Source organism: Pogona vitticeps, chromosome 5, assembly GCF_051106095.1.
Source record: "Pogona vitticeps strain Pit_001003342236 chromosome 5, PviZW2.1, whole genome shotgun sequence".
NCBI lineage: Eukaryota > Metazoa > Chordata > Lepidosauria > Squamata > Agamidae > Pogona > Pogona vitticeps.
This window is the reverse complement of record NC_135787.1, coordinates 12,395,804-12,416,530: the sequence shown is the minus strand read 5'-3', so window position 1 is coordinate 12,416,530 and position 20,727 is coordinate 12,395,804. Positions and strand designations below refer to the sequence as shown.

The following is a 20,727-nucleotide window of genomic DNA, read 5'->3' as shown; positions in this document are numbered from 1 at the left end:
TGTAAACCACCCAGAGTGTGCTTTAGGCAGTATATAAGCAGCACACTTTTGTGTTACCATTTCAAGCGAGTGCAGGACAGGATCGCACAACCAAGTGTTTCCTTTGTAGGGCACAGAGAAGGGAGGAACTCTTAAGTCCAGAATACAAAACACATGTGAGCAACAAGACTGGAATGCATGTCCTCAATACTTAGCTTTCTATGCATATGAACTTTTGATGAGGCGAATCATTACTTATTCTAATGATTCCAGGCAATATAGTTTACTACACTGTAATCATACCATCACTGGTATAATTGCCTAAGGAGGAATCAGACATGTCTTATCCTGTTTTGCAATCTCTCCTGTTCTTCAAGCTGTTCTTTTTTCTTTTTCTTTTTTTGCTAATGCAAAGGAGATTCACTTACGATCCATTTGGCAGCTGTCCTACCAGAGTGGTGCCCGTGATCATACTAACTGTCCCAATCGTTGCCAAGGTCACACTGGGGGGGGGAGGGGGAGAGAAGAATAACAAATACATTATCCATTTTGAAGCAACAAAAACTGACTGAAGCATCTTTACAGAGTTCATGAGAGAAGGTGCCATACAGCAAGAAGAAAAAGCCCTCTTAAAGGCTGCACGCCTGGCCTTCTGATATATTATTTACATGTTCATTGCCTGTTTATGCCACCTTTCTCACAGTGAGGGACTCAAAGTGGCTTACAATTTGTTTTAAAAATGCAAGCCAACTTTAAGCGCAAGAGGTGATTCCGTTAAAAACAGTTAAACATACAAAAATATGCAAAAAAATTAGTTAAAATGTGTTTAAAGACACATATACAAAACAATAATAATAATGTGCAGCATCCCACAATCAAAACCTCTTTGTTGCCTCATTCAGTAGTTAAGTGGTTAAAAGCCTATCTGAAAAGGAAGGTCTTCCCTTATTTGCCAAAGGGCAGGCAGGAGGGGGCTAACCTAGTCTCCTAACGGAGGGCCTTCCACAACCTGGCTGAAACTAGCAGTAAGGCCGTTTCCCACATCCTCATCAGATGTGCCTGTGAGGACCTCTAGAAAGCTTCTCCTGAAGATGTCAAGCACTGGAATATTTCTTTGTCACAGTGACACTCAAAGTGATATACATAGCATTGGGATGGGGGGATGGAGCCTCCAATACAGGCGCCGACCAGACCAATTTAAGCACAACAAATATGTTGCACGATATGCTTTCTGGCCAAGTCCTTGACTAGGGTTGGGCAAAACGAAGCCATCTAGAACTTAATGGACTGCAACTCCCAGCTGTCTTCAGTGGTTTTATATTCACTGGTTTGATATAATGTGAGCTGCAATCCAATAATACGTGGAGGGCAACACATGATGGACTTCAACACATGATAAGACTCAGTAACATGTGGTCCCAAGCATTTCTAATTTCCTTCTAATTCCAACAACTCATAGGACATCTCAGCAGATCTCTCTCTCTCTCTCTCTCTCTCTCTCTCTCTCTCTCTCTCTCTCACACACACACACACACACACACACACACACAAGTTGCTAGACCTACCGAAGAGGCAGCAAGAGGCAATACCGCACAAAGACGCCAATAACCCACACCACCGTCAGCCGTAAACTGATATACTGGAAGTTGACGTTGGTCCTGGTGAGAAGGTTCCAAGAGACGAGTTCCTCTGAGCTGAACCTTTGGGTGACCTCGTCTTCCACAATTGCTTCGAAGCCTTTCTTGCAGAAATAAAAAATATCCGAGACCTCAAAGTCACCACGGCGCAGACCGGCAATAGCCTCCTCCATAGTAGTGTGATCTCTCTGAATGATGACTTTAGGGTGAGGAAAGGAAAGGAATACATTACAGCTGGATGACAAAGTTTGGCAGGAGAGCCCACCCCAATTTGTACTCATCAATAAAGAAAATGATTTCCACTGTTTTATTCTTAGTTTTGAGCTCTCTTATGAAACATTTGAACTCATAAGCTTTGGTTTTGCTGCAACTGATTTTCTAGTTTGAAACATATAGCCTTTAACAAGCTTTAGAGTGCATCTGCACCACAGTTATAACAGATAAGATTTCACTTTAAGTGCCAAGGCTCCATTATTATTACAAGATTCTGAGTTTGGTGAGACACTGAGAATTCTCTGCTGTAGCTAACAGGTGGACATTTAACACTCCTTGGCAGAGAATTCTAAGTATATCATAAACTACAAATTCCAGGATCCCGGAGGAAGAAGCCATGGCAATTAAAAGTAGGATCAAAATGGCTATAACCCTATAGTCGAGATACACCTTCAGGCAGCATGCCTGATTTTCATGGATTCTAGGAGTTGTGGGCCAAGAATATTTGAGGAGCTAAGGTTTACATGGGAAATTCTGGAAGTCACTCGTTTGTAGGGTTGCAGGTGACTTCACAGTACATAACAACAACAATTGGGTTTATAATCATTAGTCAAGGGAATCAGCACCACCTGAAAGGAATTCGCCCTAGTAACTGGAAATTACGAAACGGATGGGCCACCTTTCCTCCAAACATGTTTACCGGCTTGGACCGATCAAAGCTATGTTCCCCACAGTCAGCTTCTTGTAATATATTTGCTTATGTAAGACTTTCATATAACAAATTACATAGACCAACTGGGAGCAGTTGAGGAGCGCCGGGGTGGGGCAGGACACCTTCTTCTCTGACCCACTGTTCGATCTTTGAGATGACAACCACATAAACGCACTGGACTTTTACTACACAACGCAATATATGAACTGGATCAGTGATTCTTAACAGGATCGATATGGGCCCCCAGACGATGATGAATCACTCTTGGGGGGGTGGCAGGTGCCCACAGAACTTTGAGGGGAAACTAAGGAGGAGATGCAAGTCCTAGGTCCCACTGGCGAAAGAAACTCACTGAGTGATTTTCGCTCTGTCACTTTCTGTCACCCTGACCAAACTCATGGAGTCGTTGCAGAGATGAAGTGGTGAAACGACTGGAGAAAAGGCTAGATTCAAATGTAATTTTTTCAGTACAATAGATTAAGAAAGGCATGCCGAGGTTAGCAGACTGCCCTGAGGCCACCTGCTACGCCAGAAACTGTTGGAGCTCTTTCTTGGGTGTACCTAGGACACACTGCACAGAATCGCAGAACTCCAGTTTCTAGGCAAACTGTCTTGTACTGGGTCAGACCATTGGTCCATCCAAATATTGTTGATTAACTGGCAGTTGCTCTCCCAGATACCTCGGGGTAGTATGTCGGCACCAAGAAGAACGACTGAGGTTGAACTGCTGTAGAGCTGTATAAATTACCGAAGCCTTACTGGGAGAAGTGAAAACCTTCCAAAGGTCTAACTAAGGTCTGAAGTTTCTCGATGTAACGCAAGACCCAAAATAATGTATGGAAGAGGCCACTCCTAGAGATCCTGGGAATAATACAATCCCTCTGAGTCAACAGCTGGTGCAAAAGAGGGCCTCTCTACGGATCCTGTTTCTCGGGGGCTGGCCTGACAGTGATAAATTATGCAAGTACAGGCCAGTGTTTCATGTGTTGATAAGCTTTAGAAAGAGACATTGTCGTGGCATGGATGAATTCATTCACAGTCCCATTCAAAGCAGAAAGTAGAACAGGAAACTGAAAAGACAACCCAGCCCAGTGAGAAAGGAACACAACTGCCTTTTTAAAGCGACATGGGTGGAGATGACAGCACAGAAAATACCTTGGAATGCTCTATGACTTAACAAGGAGTGAGAACTAGGTAATTATTTTCTCTAAGTCAACCACGGCCTACAGCTTAGTCACACGGGACGGTCAAAACATGCTGTGTAACAGCCACAGTGAGGTGAAACGTCAGTTTCAAAATCTGGGTAAAAGGAAGCAATGTTAAGCAACTGTTTTTAACTCATGAGTGATGCGGACAGAAATGCCAAAGAAGTGGAAAGATAAGGGCACAGAAACTAAAGTTGTAAAGGAAAACAAAACAGAAGCAAAGGATGTTGCTAGAGATAGGAGCTTCACATTTGTATCCCTGGGGATACGAAGCGCAGCACCAGAGATGGACAACCAGAGATGGACCACTATGGAGGTCCATTCCCTCCCTGAAGAACCAGCCTGGTCCACTCACCCAGCTCCAAACAGCACGCATGTCCACCGGTGGCAACATTGCACCAATCACAGAGGTAGCCTGACTGGCTCTGCCCCGTCTCTCTGCACAGCTGACCACTCCAGCGAGGAGGCGGGATGATGAGTCTACCCATTCAGCTGTTCACCAGTCAGGACTGTGTGGGAAGGTGAGGCAAAGCTGGTCAGGCTACTTCTGCAATTGGCGTGATGTTGCCACTGATGGATGTGCATGCTGTGCGGAGCCCAGTGAGAGGACCAGGCTGGTTCTGGGGAGAGGGAATGGACTTCCATGGCACCTGTGGGGCCACACTTCGTATTCGTATCCCTAGGGAACACGAATATGAATATGCTCCCATCTCTAGTCGTTACTCTTGTCTTTTATTCACTCCAGTATCAGATTTTTATCTACCCTTCCCTCCCAAAGAGCCCCTCTTTGGTCAAGTAGCTGCCCTAGCACTAGAACAGCTAACCTTTAAAAGGAAGAAGGAAAAGAAAGAAACAGGATGGGACGGGACGGGAAAGGAAGGGAAGGAGAAAAACAAGCAGACCCAGGCACCAGGTTTGGGGAGAAGATTCTAACAGCACCCATTTTCCCCTATGTCCTGCCTGTCGTATTGCTGCTATATCTGGGTGGCTTCAAATCCAATGATTACAACCACTCCGTATTGGCTCAAGCAATCGCCTGAACCGATGTGACTGAATTCAATTTCAAAAAAATAGAAGCCCCAGCGGTAGAAGAAAAGCCTACGGATGGGGGCTGGGGATTGACTCCAAACTGATTCACACTGACTCGTATGTCATAGAGTCAACAGAAAACCATGCAAATCTAATCATCCGAATTCCAGAACATTTCTCACATTATCTGTCAGGTTAGTCGCCCCCTTGGTATTCAGGCAGGCACAGATTATTATTTTTTATCATTCTAACAAAATAGCAAATTGTGATTTGCCTCAAACCACCTCTGAGAGGCAGAGAACTGATACTGTACTCACAAAACAATAGTTGGCGTTAAGGCTGAATAAGCCTAACTAGGTCTTAGCTCGCTGATGACTTGAAAAGTAAACTGAACATAAAGTGAATTAACATACCAACTAAAGATACCTGAAACTTAGAGGAAAGATCTACGTCACTGATTTGTTAATGAGGACATGTTCGGCATACAAGCAATAATCAATGTTCATGCTATTTCTGCTAGTTCATGAAATTTCCATAATCCTCTTACAGCAATTATCTAATTGGTTTGTACTATTTTCCTGCTCACCTCTGGCAAGAAAAAAAATCACCTCCAGGTGACTAGGTATAGACGCATAAGAGGGTTTTTTCTAGTAAAATCTACATAAGTGTCCCAAATAACAAACTGACAATGACAGCAAGAAGGGCTACTGTCTTTTCCAGATTTGCAGGACCAAAGAGGGGCTACAAGGGTCTCAAAACGATCACATCGAGGCTTCCATTTACTGAGCTTACTTTTCAGCTCGAGGGGACCTCCTTTCACCCACTTTCACTGAATACAACCCTGTACCCTTTAAAGCCAACGTTTGTTTAACTAGCTTGTTGCACAGTAAATGCACTACACACACACTTTTAAGTTTGGAAAGCTTTACCATTTGAAGGTGAGGGTTTCACTGCCTCTCTCTGCTGCCTTCTGATTCCCTTCTCAATCCGAAGCGTGGCCCACTGTTTGAAAAGAAAGAAGAATCACACTGTCGCTTGTTGATTAGTGTCATAAATTGCACAAGAGTAGGCCTACTGAATCAATGGAGATTTGATGAGTCAACTCCTCTGTACCTTCTCTTGATTCAAGTGGGGCTTTACCATAGTAAGTCACAGTTACAGTAATCCCGCTGAATTAACAGAATTTACAGAGGAGCAATGACATATCTAGACAGCATCTTGCCAACAAAAGTCCACATAGTCAAAGCTATGGTTTTTCCTGTAGTGATGTATGGAAGTGAGAGCTGGACCATAAAGAAAACTAACTGCTGAAGAATTGATGCTTTTGAATTGCGATGCTGGAGGAGACTCTTGAGAGTCCCCTGGACTGCAAGCAAGGAGAACAACCCTCTCCATTTTGAAGGAAATCAACCCTGAGTGCTCATTGGAAGGACAGATCCTGAAACTGAGACTCCAATACTTTGGCCATCTCATGAGAAGAGAAGGCTCCCTGGAAAAGCCCCTGATGTTGGGAAACTGTGAGGGCGAGAGGAGAAGGGGACGACAGAGGACGAGATGGTTGGACAGGGTCATCGAAGCTACCAACATGAATTTGACCCAACTCCGGGAGGCAGTGGAAGACAGGAGGGCCTGGCGTGCTCTGGTCCATGGGGTCACGAAGAGTTGGACACGACTTAATGACTAAACAACAACAACAGAGGAGCTGACACTAAATCTTCATTGATTCAATGGGCTTCATCTACCCTGTTTCCCCGAAAATAAGACCTAAACTGAAAATAAGCCCTAGTATGATTTTACAGGGTGCTCGTAATATAAACCCTACCCCAAAAATAAGCCCCAGTTAAGTGAAACCCCGCCCTCCACCCTTGTGCAGTAACCAGAAGATGACATGACTGTATGTGAATAAATGTAGATTTTTGTACATGAAAAAAAAATATCCCCTGAAAATAAGCCCTAATGTGTTTTTGGGAGCAAAGATTAATATAAGACCCTGTCTTATTTTCGGGGAAACACGGTAGTGCTATTTACTAGAGAAAGGCAGAGTAAAATTATTTGAAATAAATAAATTTATTTTGCAAAACCTCAGCAGAGCTATTAATGATTAGACTTCCTACGGGTCATTAATTTGTAAAGTCAGTGTAAGTCTGAGGGCACATAACATCATACCCAGCTGTACAAACTTGAGTTCCTGGTATTCAAGGATTATTCACCTCATCATTAGGAGCTAAACTGTAGTTTATGGAGGAGGAGGGAATGGCTTAAATACCGGAAATACTGCATCTGACTTCAAACAGTAACAGAGATCTACTTCTAATGTCAGGTTATCTCAAGAGGGTAGGGCATGGCAGATATCAGCAGTCGTTAAATACGTGTCAAAATGCCTGTCTCATGACAAGACCAGGGTTGATAATCTTATAAAGTAAACTACTGGAACGTGGTCCCTGTGAAACCACATTTGAAGGATGCCCAGAAATTCTGCAACAGATGGGAAAGAAAATCAAACAGATGCATCCAACACCATGGGGCCTTTAGTGCAAGGTTTAAAAATACTGAATTTCACAAATAATAATAATGGGGAAAAGCAATTAAAGGGGTTTCTATAAATGGAATGCCAACAAAATCTGCATAGAAGATTACTGGTATGTTTTCAAAGGTTTTCATCATCACCAAGAGAAATAAAAAACCTATTTGCATTAGAATTTTGTGGTAAAACTATAAACATTTCAGTTCCAAAGCAGATGAAAACCAGTTTTCTCTAGGAAAAGAACAATAAAATCCATTCTTCCCCAGAAACATATAACTGACATCTACTTCTGCTCAACAAAGTTACTGCAATCTTTTGCAGTTCTAAAAAGCTTCAAGTCAATCACTGGTATCCTATCTCTGGAACATCCTCTAAGATGCTACGTACACTTTAAGCATCTGTGCTCCCTTTGCTTCTACTGTCTAAAAAAGAAGATGCATTAATAGCCAGGTGCAAGGCTAAAATAAACCTTGCCTCCATAACTGCTCTCCCAGCTCTGAAATGTAAGCAGGATGATTTAAGAGGACACTGATTTAACCTTGAATGGTCAACCAGAGGGTCACATTTCAAGCTCTCAGGAGACCATGGATAACTGGCCTGGGAAGAACTGACAACAGACTATGGGGTTTCAACAAAAGTGTGAGTGGCTGAATTTACCATCCCAAGACCTTCCCATAACCAATCACATTGTTCCCCAAAGGGAAAAGAAAGTCAATTTAATGGAAAAGACACGTTTAAATCCTGGCATTTGTATTCCCTGGTAAGGCTTTCCACTGTGAACATTTCTTCACCTTAAATTTGTTACCTCCCAAATCATAACAACAATGATTATGGCCCATCAAGTTAATCCTGATTTATGGCAATCCTGAGTTTAAGCATTAAAACCAGCCCCTCTTCCTGGCGGTAAATGAGCTGTGACAGAGCAGCTCGCCCAAGGCCACATCAATCGCAGGCCACAAACCTCCATCAGTGATGCATCTTCTGAGTGACTTGACCAGGCCAGTCTCCCGGGTGATGCAATATATTTTCACATTCCCAATCCCTGGTTCCAAAACCAGGGATTTCTATTCAGTGAATGGTATTCTCTTGGTTCTCTCCTTTTGTTGCTAGTTGTGTACCCTCAAAGTTGCCTCTGACTTACAGCAAGGTGTGACGTTCAAAGGGAGTTGACATGCGTCAGAGGTGACTTGACTGTTCTTTCCAACAGATTATTATAAAAATGCTGTTTATAAACAATAATGTTAGGGCAGAGATTGGGGACACTTAGCCCACCAGACATTGTTCAACCGCAATGCACACGGAGACATGGCTTGCACAACCGGTGGCGATGACTGATGGAGAAATCTGATGCCGTCCGAAATCTGGAAAGTCACAGATGCCTGCATCAGGGTGTTTTAAAGCATACCGCATCTGCTGACAGCACTGAAAAGCAAAATGCTATCCCCATCGCGCCATGTAATTTGACAAAGGCTAATTGATGAATGTGTGGCAGAAGAAAGCAATTTGCACTAGGGACTTCACAGTTTGTAAAAACAAAATACAATGGTGCCTTGCTAGACGATGATAATCCGTTCCACTGAAATTGCTGTTTAGCAAAATCATTGTCTAGCGAAAAGCATTTCCCCTTTGGAATGCATTGAAATCTGTTTAATGCGTTCCAATGGGGAAGAATCGTCGTTGTCTAGCAAAGATCGGCCATAGGAAAGCCGCTTTGCGAACTGCCTATCAGCTGTTTAAATCGCTGTCTTGCAAACCTTAGGTCCCGAAAACACCTGTTTTGCGAGCACAGAGGGAGCTGTCAAAATCATCACCTAGCGAAAATCGGTTTGCAACGCAGGGACCAAACATTGTCCAGCGAAATTCCCCCATAGGAATCACTGTTTTGTGAATCGCTATAGCGATCGCAAAAAGTCAATGTCTAGCGAAAAAAACTATCATGCAGGGTAACTGTAACTCAAATGCAACAGGAGGCCATTGATCTCAGAGGCGCTTTCCCTCTGTATGGTCTCAAGCCCAGAATTATCTACTCTAACGTAGAAGTCTTAGACTTGTAATCTTTCCCACCACCTGCCACTCCTTCCCGTTTTCCACCAGAGACACCCTATCCCGTGCCACAGACCTTCTGCGTGCAAATTAAGTGCACAGTGGCTGAAGTATGACCCTGCTCCTCCCTCAAAGCCACAACTCTGCACCCATTCTCATTTGCACAGCCTTGTAAATAAACCCAAGCTTGTTGTATGGATCAACTGGAAAGGCCGGAGGAGGATCAATACACGATGCATGGGAAAAAGAGTTTTCCTGTTTTAACAGCGTGTTTCGTTTCTATGCTGGGAGCAGAAAAGGGGCCCGAATGTTTCTCTCTTTTCATACCCTGCCTACTCGCCTATGAGGTCCGTGAACTCACTTGCACACAGCCTCAGGTCACCTAGGAAGACAAGCACCAAAGCAAGTATTCAGACAAAAGCTGAATTACTATTACTTCAAAACGACTGAACATTCTGATCTTGGGTTAGTTAGATCAAAAACCAATCTTTTTTAAAAATATATATTCCTAAGAAAAATGCCAGCCGTCTGGATAGTTCAGTGATTTAGGTATCAAGCTGTGGAGCCAGAGGTTGGGAGTTTGATTCCCCACTGTTTCTCCTGGGAGTAGAGCCAGCCTGGGTGGCCTTGGGCAAGCTGCACAGTCCCAAGACGCCCCCAGAAGAACGGAAAGGTCAATCACTCCAGTGTACAGTGGTGACTTGCTTGACGAGGATAATCCATTCCAGCAAAATCGCTGTTATGCGATATCCTCATCAAGCGAAATAAAAAATCCCATTGAAATGCATTGAAAACCCATTCAAATCATTCCAATGGGCTGAATAACTCACCGTCCAGCAAAGATCCTCCATAGGGCGGCCATTTTCAGCTCCCTGTCTTGCGAAAAAACCTTCCTAAACACAGCAGGGAGCCATTTTGTACACCCAGTGGCCATTTTGAAACCCGACGATCAACTGTTTTTGATCGTCATAATGCGAAGAATCGGTTCCTGAAGCAGGGAACTGATCATCGCAAAGCGAAAAAAACCCATTCAAACATCGTTTTGCGATCGCAAAAACTTCATCATTAAGCAATTTCCTCGTCTAACGGGGTAATCGTCAAGCGGGGCACCACTGTATTCTCTACCTGAAAAACCCTGAAAAGGGTCGCCATATATCAGAACAACTTGATGGCACATAAAAAACAACAACAGTAAAATGCCAAGTTGGGTCATTTTCTTGTGACCCTAGCTTGCAACTTCATTTTATTTGAGTCAGTCTTACTTTTTAAAGAACATTTGGCCCCTGGAGAAAAGGATATGGAAGAAGGGGAAATGGGACAAGACTTGCAATGAGGTCACCTCACAGATGAGCTGCAAATCTGAGCCGCAAATTATTATTTAATTAATTTTTTTCCAGCATCAAAGAAATAATGTTGTATGCCACCCTGGAGGGAAAAGCTTTCCCAAGGCAGCTCAGGTGCTTAATTAGAAACAAGACTTTAAAATGTTCTTGTTACAATTATAACCCTAAAACAGATGTCTAGAGACGCTGTAAAAGCCCAGCATAGCAACTCAGAAAAGACAGAGTTGGAATCAATTAAAAGTGATGTCAGCAAAGGTGTGAACTCTTTTGGGATTACCTGTCTTCCCCAATACCTGAGGCGGAAAGCAGATGGAAACTAACAGATCTAAAATGGATCTAGTAAACCCTATAAACCCCTTCACAGATTGCTGCCTTGTCGTGGCAAAGGGGCGCAAGTAATTCAGAGAAGCTATGGGCTATGCCGTGCACAGACACCCAAGATGGACAGGTCATAGTGGAGAGTTCTGACTAAACGCGATCCACCTGGAGTATCCAGTATCTTTGCCAAGAACGCCCCATGATCAGAAACAAAAGGCTAAAAGATATGACGCTGGGAGATGAGCCCCTCAGGTCGGAAGGCGTCCAACATGCTACTGAGGAAGAGCAAAGGACAAGTACAAGTAGCTCCAGAGCTAATGAAGTGGTTGGGCCAAGGCTGAAAGGACGCTCAGCTGTGGATGCGCCTGGAAATGAAAGGAAAGTCCAATGCTGCAAAGAAAAATACTGCATAGGAACCTGGAATGTAAGATCTATGAACCTTGGTAAGCTGGATGTGGTCAAACAGGAGATGGCAAGAATAAACATTGACATCCTGGGCATCAGTGAACTAAAATGGACAAGAATGGGCAAATTCAACTCAGAAAATTATCATATCTACTATTGTGGGCAAGAAGCCCGTAGAAGGAATGGAGTAGCCCTCATAGTCAACAAAAGAGTGGGAAAAGCTGTAATGGGATACAATCTCAAAAATGATAGAATGATTTCAATATGAATCTAAGGCAGACCTTTCAACATCACAGTAATCCACATTTATGCACCAACCACCAATGCTGAAGAGGCTGAAATTGACCAACTTTAAGAAGACTTACAACACTTTCTAAAACTGATAAAAAAGAAAGATATTGTTGTCATTATAGGGATGGGAAGGCTAAGGTAGGGAGTCAAGAGATAAAAGGAACAACAGATGAGTTTGGCCTTGGAGTTCAAAACGAAGCAGGGCAAAGGCTAATAGAGTTTTCTCAAGAGAACAAGCTGGTCATCATAAACATTCTTTTCCAACAACACAAGAGGGGATTCTACACATCGACACCACCAGATGGGCAATACCGAAATCAGATTGATTATGTTCTCTGCAGCCAAAGATGGAGAAGCTCTATACAGTCAGCAAAAACAAGACCTGGAGCTGATTGTGGCTCTGATCATCAGCTTCTTATAGCAAAATTCAAGCTTAAACTGCAGAAAATAGGAAAAACCACTGGGCTTATCAGGTAAAATCTAAACCAAATCCCTTATGAATACATAGTGGAAGTGAAGAACAGATTTAAGGAACCAGATTTGGTCAACAGAACGCCTGAATAACTGTGGATGGAGGCTCGCAACAGTGTACAGGAGGCAGCAACAAAAACATACCAAAGAAAAGGAAATGCAAGAAAGCAAAGTGGATGTCCAACGAGGCCTTACAAAAAGCAGAGAAGAGAAGGGAAACAAAATGCAAGAGAGATAGGGAAAGTTACAGAAAATTGAATGTAGACTTCCAAAGAATAACAAGGAGAGACAAGAGGGATTTCTTAAATGAACAGTTCAAAGAAACAGAGGAAAAGAGTAGAAAGGGAAAAACCAGAGATCTGTTCAAAAACATTGGAGATATTTAAGGAACCTTTTGTGCTAAGATGGACATGATAAAGGACAAAAATGGTAGGAACCTCGCAGAAGCAGAAGACATCAAGAAGAGGTGGCAAGAATACACAGAGGAATTACAGTGGTGCCTCGCTTAACAGGCGCTCCGTTTTACGACGAAATTGCATAACGACGAAGTTTTTGCGATCGCAAAGGCAATCACAAAACAATGTTTCCTATGGGGGAATTTTGCTTTGCGATGATCGGTTCCCTGCTTCGGGAACCGATTCTCGCAAAACGACGATTTTCCTACAGCTGATCGGCGGTTTCAAAATGGCCACCGGGTTAAAAAAAATGGCCGCCCGCTGTTTTCTGGGATGGATTGTTGACTGCATGGGCAGCGAAAATGGCCTCGCTATGGAGGATCTTCGTTGGACGGTTTCAAGCCCATAGGAACGCATTAAGCGGGTTTTTATACGTTTCTATGGGCTTTTTAATTTCGCTTTACGATGTTTTCGTTCTAGAGCTATTTTGCTGGAACGAATTAACATCGTAATGCGAGGCACCACTGTATATCAGAAAGGTCTGGATGTCCCAGACAACCCAGATAATGTGGTTGCTGACCTTGAGCCAGACATCCAGGAGAGTGAAGTCAAGTGGGCCTTAGAAAGCATGGCTAAAAACAAGGCCAGTGGAGGTGATGGCATTGCAGTTGAACTATTTAAAATCATAAAAGATGATGCTGTTAAGGTGCTACACTCAATATGGCAGCAAGTTTGGCAAACTCAGCAATGGTCAGAGGATTGGAAAAGATCAGTCTACAACCCAGTCCCAAAGAAGGGCAGTGCCAAAGAATGCTCCAACTACCGTACAATTGCACTCATTTCACACGCTAGCAAGGTTATGCTCAAAATCCTACAAGGTAGGCTGAAGCATGTAGACCGAGAACTCCCAGAAGTGCAAGCTGGATTTCGAAGGGGCAGAGGAACTCGAGACCAAATTGCTAACATGCACTGGATTATGGAGAAAGCCAGAGAGGTCCAGAAAAACATCTACTTCTGCTTCATTGACTACACAAAAGCCTTTGACTGTATGGACCACAACAAACTATGGCAAGTTCTTAAAGAAATGGATGTGCCTGACCACCTTATCTATCTCCTGAGAAATCTATATGTGGGAAGAACAGGAAGCAACAGTTAGAACTGGATATGGAACAATTGATTGGTTCAAAATTGGGAAAGGAGTATGACAAGGCTGTAAATTGTGCCCTTGCTTATTTAACTTATATGCAAAATACCGTACATCATGTGAAAGGCAGGAGGAATCACAAGCCAGAATTAAGGTTGCCGGAAGAAATATCAACAATCTCAGATATGCAGATGATATCACTCTGATTGAGGACGAATTAAAGAACCTCTTAATGAGGGTGAAAGAGGACAGCGCAAAAAATGGTCTGAAGCTCAACATCAAAAAAACTAAGATGATGGCCACTGGTCCCATCACCTCCTGGCAAATAGAAGAAGATATGGAGGCAGTGACAGATTTTACTTTCTTGGGTTCCATGATTACTTCAGATAGTTACAGCAGCCACGAAATTAAAAGACGCCTGCTTACTGGGAGAAAAGTGATGAGAAACCTAGACAGCATCTTAAAAAGCAGAGACATCACCGTGCCAACAAAGGTCCTCATAGTGAAAGCTATGGGTTTTCCAATAGCAATGTATGGAAGTGAGAGCTGGACCATAATGAAGGCTGACCGCTGAAGCACTGATGCTTTTGAATTGTGGTGTTGGAGGAGGCTCTTGAGAGTCCCCTGGACTGCAAGGAGAACAAACCTATCCATTCTGAAGGAAATCAACCCTGAGTGCTCATTGGAAGGACAGATCCTGAAGCTGAGGCTCCAATACTTTGGCCATCTCATGAACAGAGAAGACTCCCTGGAAAAGACCCTGATGTTAGGAAAGTGTGAAGGAGAGAGGAGAAGGGGATGAGAGAGGATGAGATGGTTGGACAGTGACATTGAAGCTACCAACATGAATTTGACCCAAGGCATTGGAAGACAGGAGGGCCTGGGGTGCTCTGATCCATGGGGTCACGAAGAGTTGGACACAACTTAACAACTAAAGAACAAAACCCTATACAGTGGTGCCTCACTTAACGGGCGCTCCGTTTTATGACAAAATCGCGTAACGACGAAGTTTTTGCGATCGCAAAAGCGATCACAAAACAATGTTTCCTATGGGGAAATTTCACTTTGCGGTGATCGGTTCCCTGCTTTGGGAACCGATTCTCGCAAAACGACGATTCTCCTACAGCTGATCGGCGGTTTCAAAATGGCCGTCGGGTAAAAAAAATGGCCACCCGCTGTTTTCTGGGACGGATTCCTCGCTGCATGGGTAGCAAAAATGGCCGCGCTATGGAGGACCTTCGCTGGATGGTGAGTTTCAAGCTCATAGGAACGCATTAAGTGGGTTTTTATGCGTTTCTATGGGCTTTTTAATTTCGCTTTACGATGTTTTCGTTCTACAGCTATTTCACTGAAATGAATTAACATTGTAATGCGAGGCACCAATGTAAAAACAGAGGTAAACAAATCATCTTTTAGAAGGGCATTCCACTACCCTGGGAACATTATTTATAAGATCCTGTCTTCATTGTCTACAAATGTAGTTGGATTTGATGGTGGGTGGATGTGTTATGTGCTCTCAAGTCTTTTCCAATTTTATAATGATTAAACAAAGTGACCACCTCTAAAAGGTTATATCATTAATAGCTCTGCTTTGATGATGCACACTCAAGACCATGGTTTCCTTTATTAAGTCCATTCCCCTCTTGTTAGATCTTCCTCTTTCCCTACTGCCTTCCACTTTCTTTAGCATTATTGTCTTTTCTAGTGAGTCTCATTTTCTCATGATATGTCCAAAGTACAACAGCCTCTGTTTAATTATTTTAGCCTCTAGTGAGAGTTCAGGCCCGATCTGATCTCAAATCCTCTTATTTGTGCTAGGGCCTTTGGAGACGAATGTCTTTCAGGTTTATTTTTACACCCAGCATTTCAGGACAGTTTTCCTGGGCAAGACGTGACCTCAAAGGCCATTTGCCAGGATTATTTTTTTTTTTTTAAGCTGTGACAACGACCTACGCAAGAGCAAACGGAACACAAAACATTCCTGGAAGCAAGCAAGGCAGGCGTGTTCTGTGCATGCAGCTTTTTAAAAATATTGTACTTTCCACCACCACCCCACATACCCCCATTATCCAGTTGGTCCATGGCAGAAACGCAACGCAGCAGGTTTGTCGGGAAAGAACGACAGCCAGCCCCGCAAACGCGCGACAGGATTCAACCTAGGCTCGCCAAGATGGGGTGGGGAAGAGATGTCTGGAGGGCGACCATTGTTCCTTTCCAGCTTGCCAACCCTGAGCGGCTCTTTCTCTCTCCCACCCTCGGTCCCCGTTCCCCCCGCTCCCAGCATCGCGGAAACAGGGAGGGTCACGCCTTCCTCCACGTTGAATCTGGCCGGAAAGGTCAGCTGTTAACGGTGCCAAAAGGCGCACGCATCGGCACGCCCGGGCGAGAGAGCGCAAAAGGCAAGATGCCCCCCCACACTCCCACCCCGCTAAACTGACTCTCTCTCACACACACACACACGCATCTTCTGGCTTAGAATCCACACACCCCGATCTGTGAGTAGCCCCCAGCAGATCGGACCGAGCCCCCCCCAAAAAAAAACACACACACACACTCACCTCCCAGGTCTTCACCAAAGCTTTAAGGTACAGCTCCGAGATGCCCAAAGAGATGCCGAACAGGGACGGGAGCACGATCAGCAGGAAGACCAGAGCGAACCAGGCGCCCAGGAGGTGGAAGGCTAGCGTCAAGAGCTTCTCCATGGTCGCCGAGGCTGCTGCGGCGGCGGGGCAGGCCGCCCCTCTCCACCCACACCCACCGGCTCTCCCTGGGTGCCTCCAAAGGGCGCAAAGGCCGTCTCCTCCCTGCGCGTCTTGGCGAGGAGAAGGAGACCACGGCGTATCTCTTCCGAGCACAGCGTCCCCGCTGGCGGGCCTTTCTCCTCGGCCGCTCCGCCCTTTTAACTCCTTCTCTTCCCCCCCCCCTCGAGGCCGGATCCAGAAGCAGCCCGGTTTCCCTCCCTCCCAGGCAAAGCTCTCCCCCTTCCCGCCCCGTTCAGACAACCGCGCTTCCAACGCGAATCGCGGGCGCCAGGGCAGGACTTCTTAGGGGCTGCCCTTGCGCCTGCCGGCGGTCATCTCGGAACGACCGCGAGCTCTTCCTTCCTATTATTCGCTCACGGGTGTCCTGTGATTCTCAGGATGACTTGACAACGTCGGGAGAGATTCGTGGGAAAGGGTGGTGGAGGGCTGGTCGTTTCCTGGAAAGGCTAACCGGGGCCACCGCAGAGCAGTCGCCCCTGTTCTGTACAGTGGACCCTTGACTTACAGACGGCTTGACTTACAGACTTTTTGAGTTACAGACTTCTCTGGCCGCAAAATTGAGGTTTGACTTGCAGACTGAGATTTGACTTACAGACCAGAAAAAAACCAAAATGGAACAAAAACGGTCTGTTACGGGATTAATCGGTTTTCAGTGCACTGTAGGTCAATGGAGACTTGACCTACAGACTTTTTGACTTGAGAACCGCCTTCCAATACGGATTAAGTTCTCAAGTCAAGACCCCACTGTATACAGAAGTCATCACAAATGATAGAGATGAATTTTGTTTTCGAGAGCACCCCTGGCTTAGCACGACGCAAGACTGGCTTTGCCGCATGCCCAGCGCACTTCCCTAACATCCTACTGGCAAACCAGCAATCTTGCATGGAAATACAGTAATTGTTATTGTGTGCCCAAATCGCCCTCGCAATCCCATAACAGCCCTGCTGAGCTCTTGCAAACTCAAGCCTGTGGCTTCCTTTACTGAGTCAGTCCATCTCATATTTGGTCTTCCTCTTTTCCTCCTGCCTTCCACCTTTCCCAGCATGATTGTATTTTTTTTCCCGCCAAAAGTAGGGCAACCTCAGTTTCAACCTTTTTACTTCCAGAGACAGTTCAGGCCTGATATGCTCTAGGTCCCATGTCTTTGTCTAGACTCTAGGGTATCTGTAAAGCTTTCCTCTGGCACTAAATTTCAAACAAATCAATTATTTTTCCTATCCACTTTCTTAACTGTCCAGCTTTCAAACTGGAGAAGGGAAAAATGCGTACAAGAATGTGGATGATCTAGGACTTGATCTCTAGTGACACCTCTTTATCCTGGATGGTCTTTTCTAGTTCCTTCATTGCTTCCCTTAAGAGAACCAGTCTTCTGATTTCTCGGCTGCAGTCTCCAACTGGATTGACCAAAGTACTGTATACAAAATCTCTGATTATTTCAGTATCTTAAAGTTGTATCGTGCAAATCTAATACATGGAATTATGGGAGGAAGGAACCTTTCACCAGACTAACTTGTTTGTTGACCACTAAAATCAAGCAGTCATAAGATCAAATCCATGCGACGGAGTGAGCTCCCGTCGCTTGTCCCAGCTCCCGCCAACCTAACAGCTCGAAAGCATGTAAATGCAAGTAGATAAATAGGTACCGTCTCGGTGGGAAGGTAAAATGGCGTTCCCTAGTCACGCTAGCCACATGACAACAGAAACTGTCTTCGGACAAACGCTGGCTCTATGGCTTGGAAACGGGGATGAGTCCCTAGAGTCGGACACGACTGGCCTAAATGTCAAGGGGAATCTTTACCTTACTATGTTTCACTGATGCAGTGGTTTCTAATATTTTCAATGTATGTCGAGACCTGGAAGTCTTATCACTGCAGTAAGGTAAGCAATAAGCGCCACTTCACGCAGTTGGACTTACTTTAAAATTAACATGCATAGGATTGTAAAATAAACTAATCTGGATAGCAGCTAAGATGAAAAGATAATTTGATAAAGAAAAAACATTGTTAACCATGTTTATAATTACACTCTCCCTTCAGCAATGCTGGGGCTAGAGGCATCAGACTCCCGTGTAGTTCAAAGTCTGTGTTTAACTCTTATGCCCCCAAACATAACTGGAGCCTCTATCGGAGTGGGGAAATGAAGGCACGATGTCCTCTCACAGCAGTGCGCTGCTCCGTTGAGGTGGGAGGAAGAGTAGAGATGTAAACTTTCTGAAATTTTCCATTTTTTTCCTGGGGGGGATTTTTTTTGCCTTAAATGTTCTACTTCGTCCAAGAAAAAAAAATTTAAAAAGGATTTTTTTTCTTCAGAACAAATGGAACTTTTTGGAACTTTTACATTTCTTCTCCTTCTCCCACCTCCATGGAGCAGTGCGCTGCTGTGACCTTCCTCTACCTGTGTCAGCCTCCCAGCATGCCCCAGCAGCCTTCCAGAACATGGTATGGAGCTGCCATGCCCGGAGAGAAGGACGGTTAGGCTGCTGCACCAACATCTTACCTTTCTCAACACACTGCCTGGAGACAAATAACAGCACAGTATTTACTGAATATTTATTTATAAAAATCCATATACCACCAAAACCATGCTCCTCAAACCCATGCAATTCAAGGGAGAAGTGTGTTGTTCAGGTTCATGAAAAATGTGTCACGGTCTTTGAAGGCCACAGCTGTTAACACCTTGCCATAAATGAAGCTAAAGTTCATTGTCTGCCTTCTCATACAAGAATAAATGGCTGGGGGGTGCGGACACGGGAATAGCTGACTTCAGAGAAGTTACTCATGTACCTTGGACTCTGACTCTCTTTTTCAATTAATGCTCTACTTTCTCTTACCATCTCTTTCTTCCATGACTACTGCCAAAGCAAGAATTGCTGGGAAACCACAAAACTGCATTGTTAAGATTACAGTTCTCTTGTACACAAGTTACCTCAACATGAGTCTTACTGAAATCAGTGAACAGATACGAATAAAATAGTTTTGCTACTCAGAAGAATCTAGTCCTACAATATCACCCAATGTCCCCTTTGTTTTCTTAAATGCATTCCAGTCAGGGTATCATAGAACATTACAGAACATTTAGTAGCTCCCCAATTTAGAGATTATAAAACTGATCGTATTAAACCATTATTATTGCATCAAGAAAGTTGGCATAACAAACATTTTGGTGAAAATATCTATGCCAATATATTTGGAATAGCTTCTAGCAGTCCAAAATACAGTGGACCCTCTACTTAAGGAATTAATTTGTATTGGAACGGTGGCTGCAGGTCGAAAAATCTGTAGGTCGAGTCTCCATTGACCTACAATGCATTGAAAACCGATTAATGCCGTAACCGGCCATTTTTGTTCCATTTTGGGTTTTTTCTGGTCTGTAAGTCGATTCTCTGGCTGCAAGTCGAACCTAAATTTTGCGGCTAGAGAAGTCTGTAACTCTAAAAGTCTGTAAGTCGAGGGTCCACTGTAAGTATTCCTCTTGTGCCGACCTTCTCTAGTTTTCATATGTTTGACTTAAATTAGTTAACACAACTAAATGGATAAGGACTGGCTCATGAACTGTACTGGGGGATTTCATTCCTGTCATGAGTAGCTTCAGGATATGCCCTAAAATACTTTTAGTCAAGGCTTTGCACCCATTTCCCCCCTCTTCTCAACCGTAGAAGCACGTGTTTCTTGCTGTTCCCCCCCCCCCGAAATCAAGCTTTAAAATCTATTTTATTTGGTGACCCATTAGAACACAGACCCTTCCCCCAGTGCATGTCTGCTGTATTCCTGCCACTACTATACAGTATACTCAAATAATGTTTTCCTTTATTTTCAGTCTTCCATCTCTGAAACATAGCAAGGAATTCCTATTGCCTTAGGTAACCCTTATAAAAGAAAATAACTGATTTGTGGCTCACATACTTTCAGCGTATCATGAGAAGACAATTTTTACCGAAAAACACAATTATGTTGGGGAAGGTTTAAGGCAGCAGGAAAAGAGAAAAGACCAAACATTAGATGGACTCAGTACAGGAAGCCGTGATTGTTATTTTGCAAGCAGTGATTGTTATTTTGCAACACCTGAACAGGACTGTTAATGACAGGATCTTTCAGAGGTCACTAATTGATCTGGTAACTGGCTAGACTGGTCAGTGGTTTAAATATGTGGCTGTGGAGCCAGAAGAACCGGGGAGTTCAGTTCCTCACTCCTTTTCTCCTGGGAGAAAAGCTAGCCTAGGTAGCCATGAGCAAACTGCGCAATTCCAAGGTGCCCT

At 44.1% G+C, this 20,727-nt stretch overlaps 1 protein-coding gene across 2 annotated transcripts in view; it reads right to left on the bottom strand.

The window, feature by feature from the left end:
* The window catches only part of GPAT3 (glycerol-3-phosphate acyltransferase 3), a 32,385-nt gene extending 15,774 nt beyond the window's left edge, over positions 1 to 16,611 (bottom strand). Inside the window, exons 1-4 of one of the 2 annotated variants that reach the window (XM_020801765.3) lie at positions 16,268 to 16,611; positions 5,705 to 5,777; positions 1,545 to 1,815; positions 408 to 482 (exon numbers count right to left, since the gene is read on the bottom strand). In XM_020801765.3, coding sequence (XP_020657424.3) covers positions 408 to 482; positions 1,545 to 1,815; positions 5,705 to 5,777; positions 16,268 to 16,411 — 563 coding nt within the window. In that variant the 5' untranslated portion in view covers positions 16,412 to 16,611. Of the gene's footprint in view, positions 1 to 407; positions 483 to 1,544; positions 1,816 to 5,704; positions 5,778 to 15,769; positions 15,983 to 16,267 lie in introns of those variants that run through there. The other variant, XM_020801766.3, reaches the window with a different exon arrangement.
* Between the last annotated feature and the right edge of the window lie 4,116 nt (positions 16,612 to 20,727).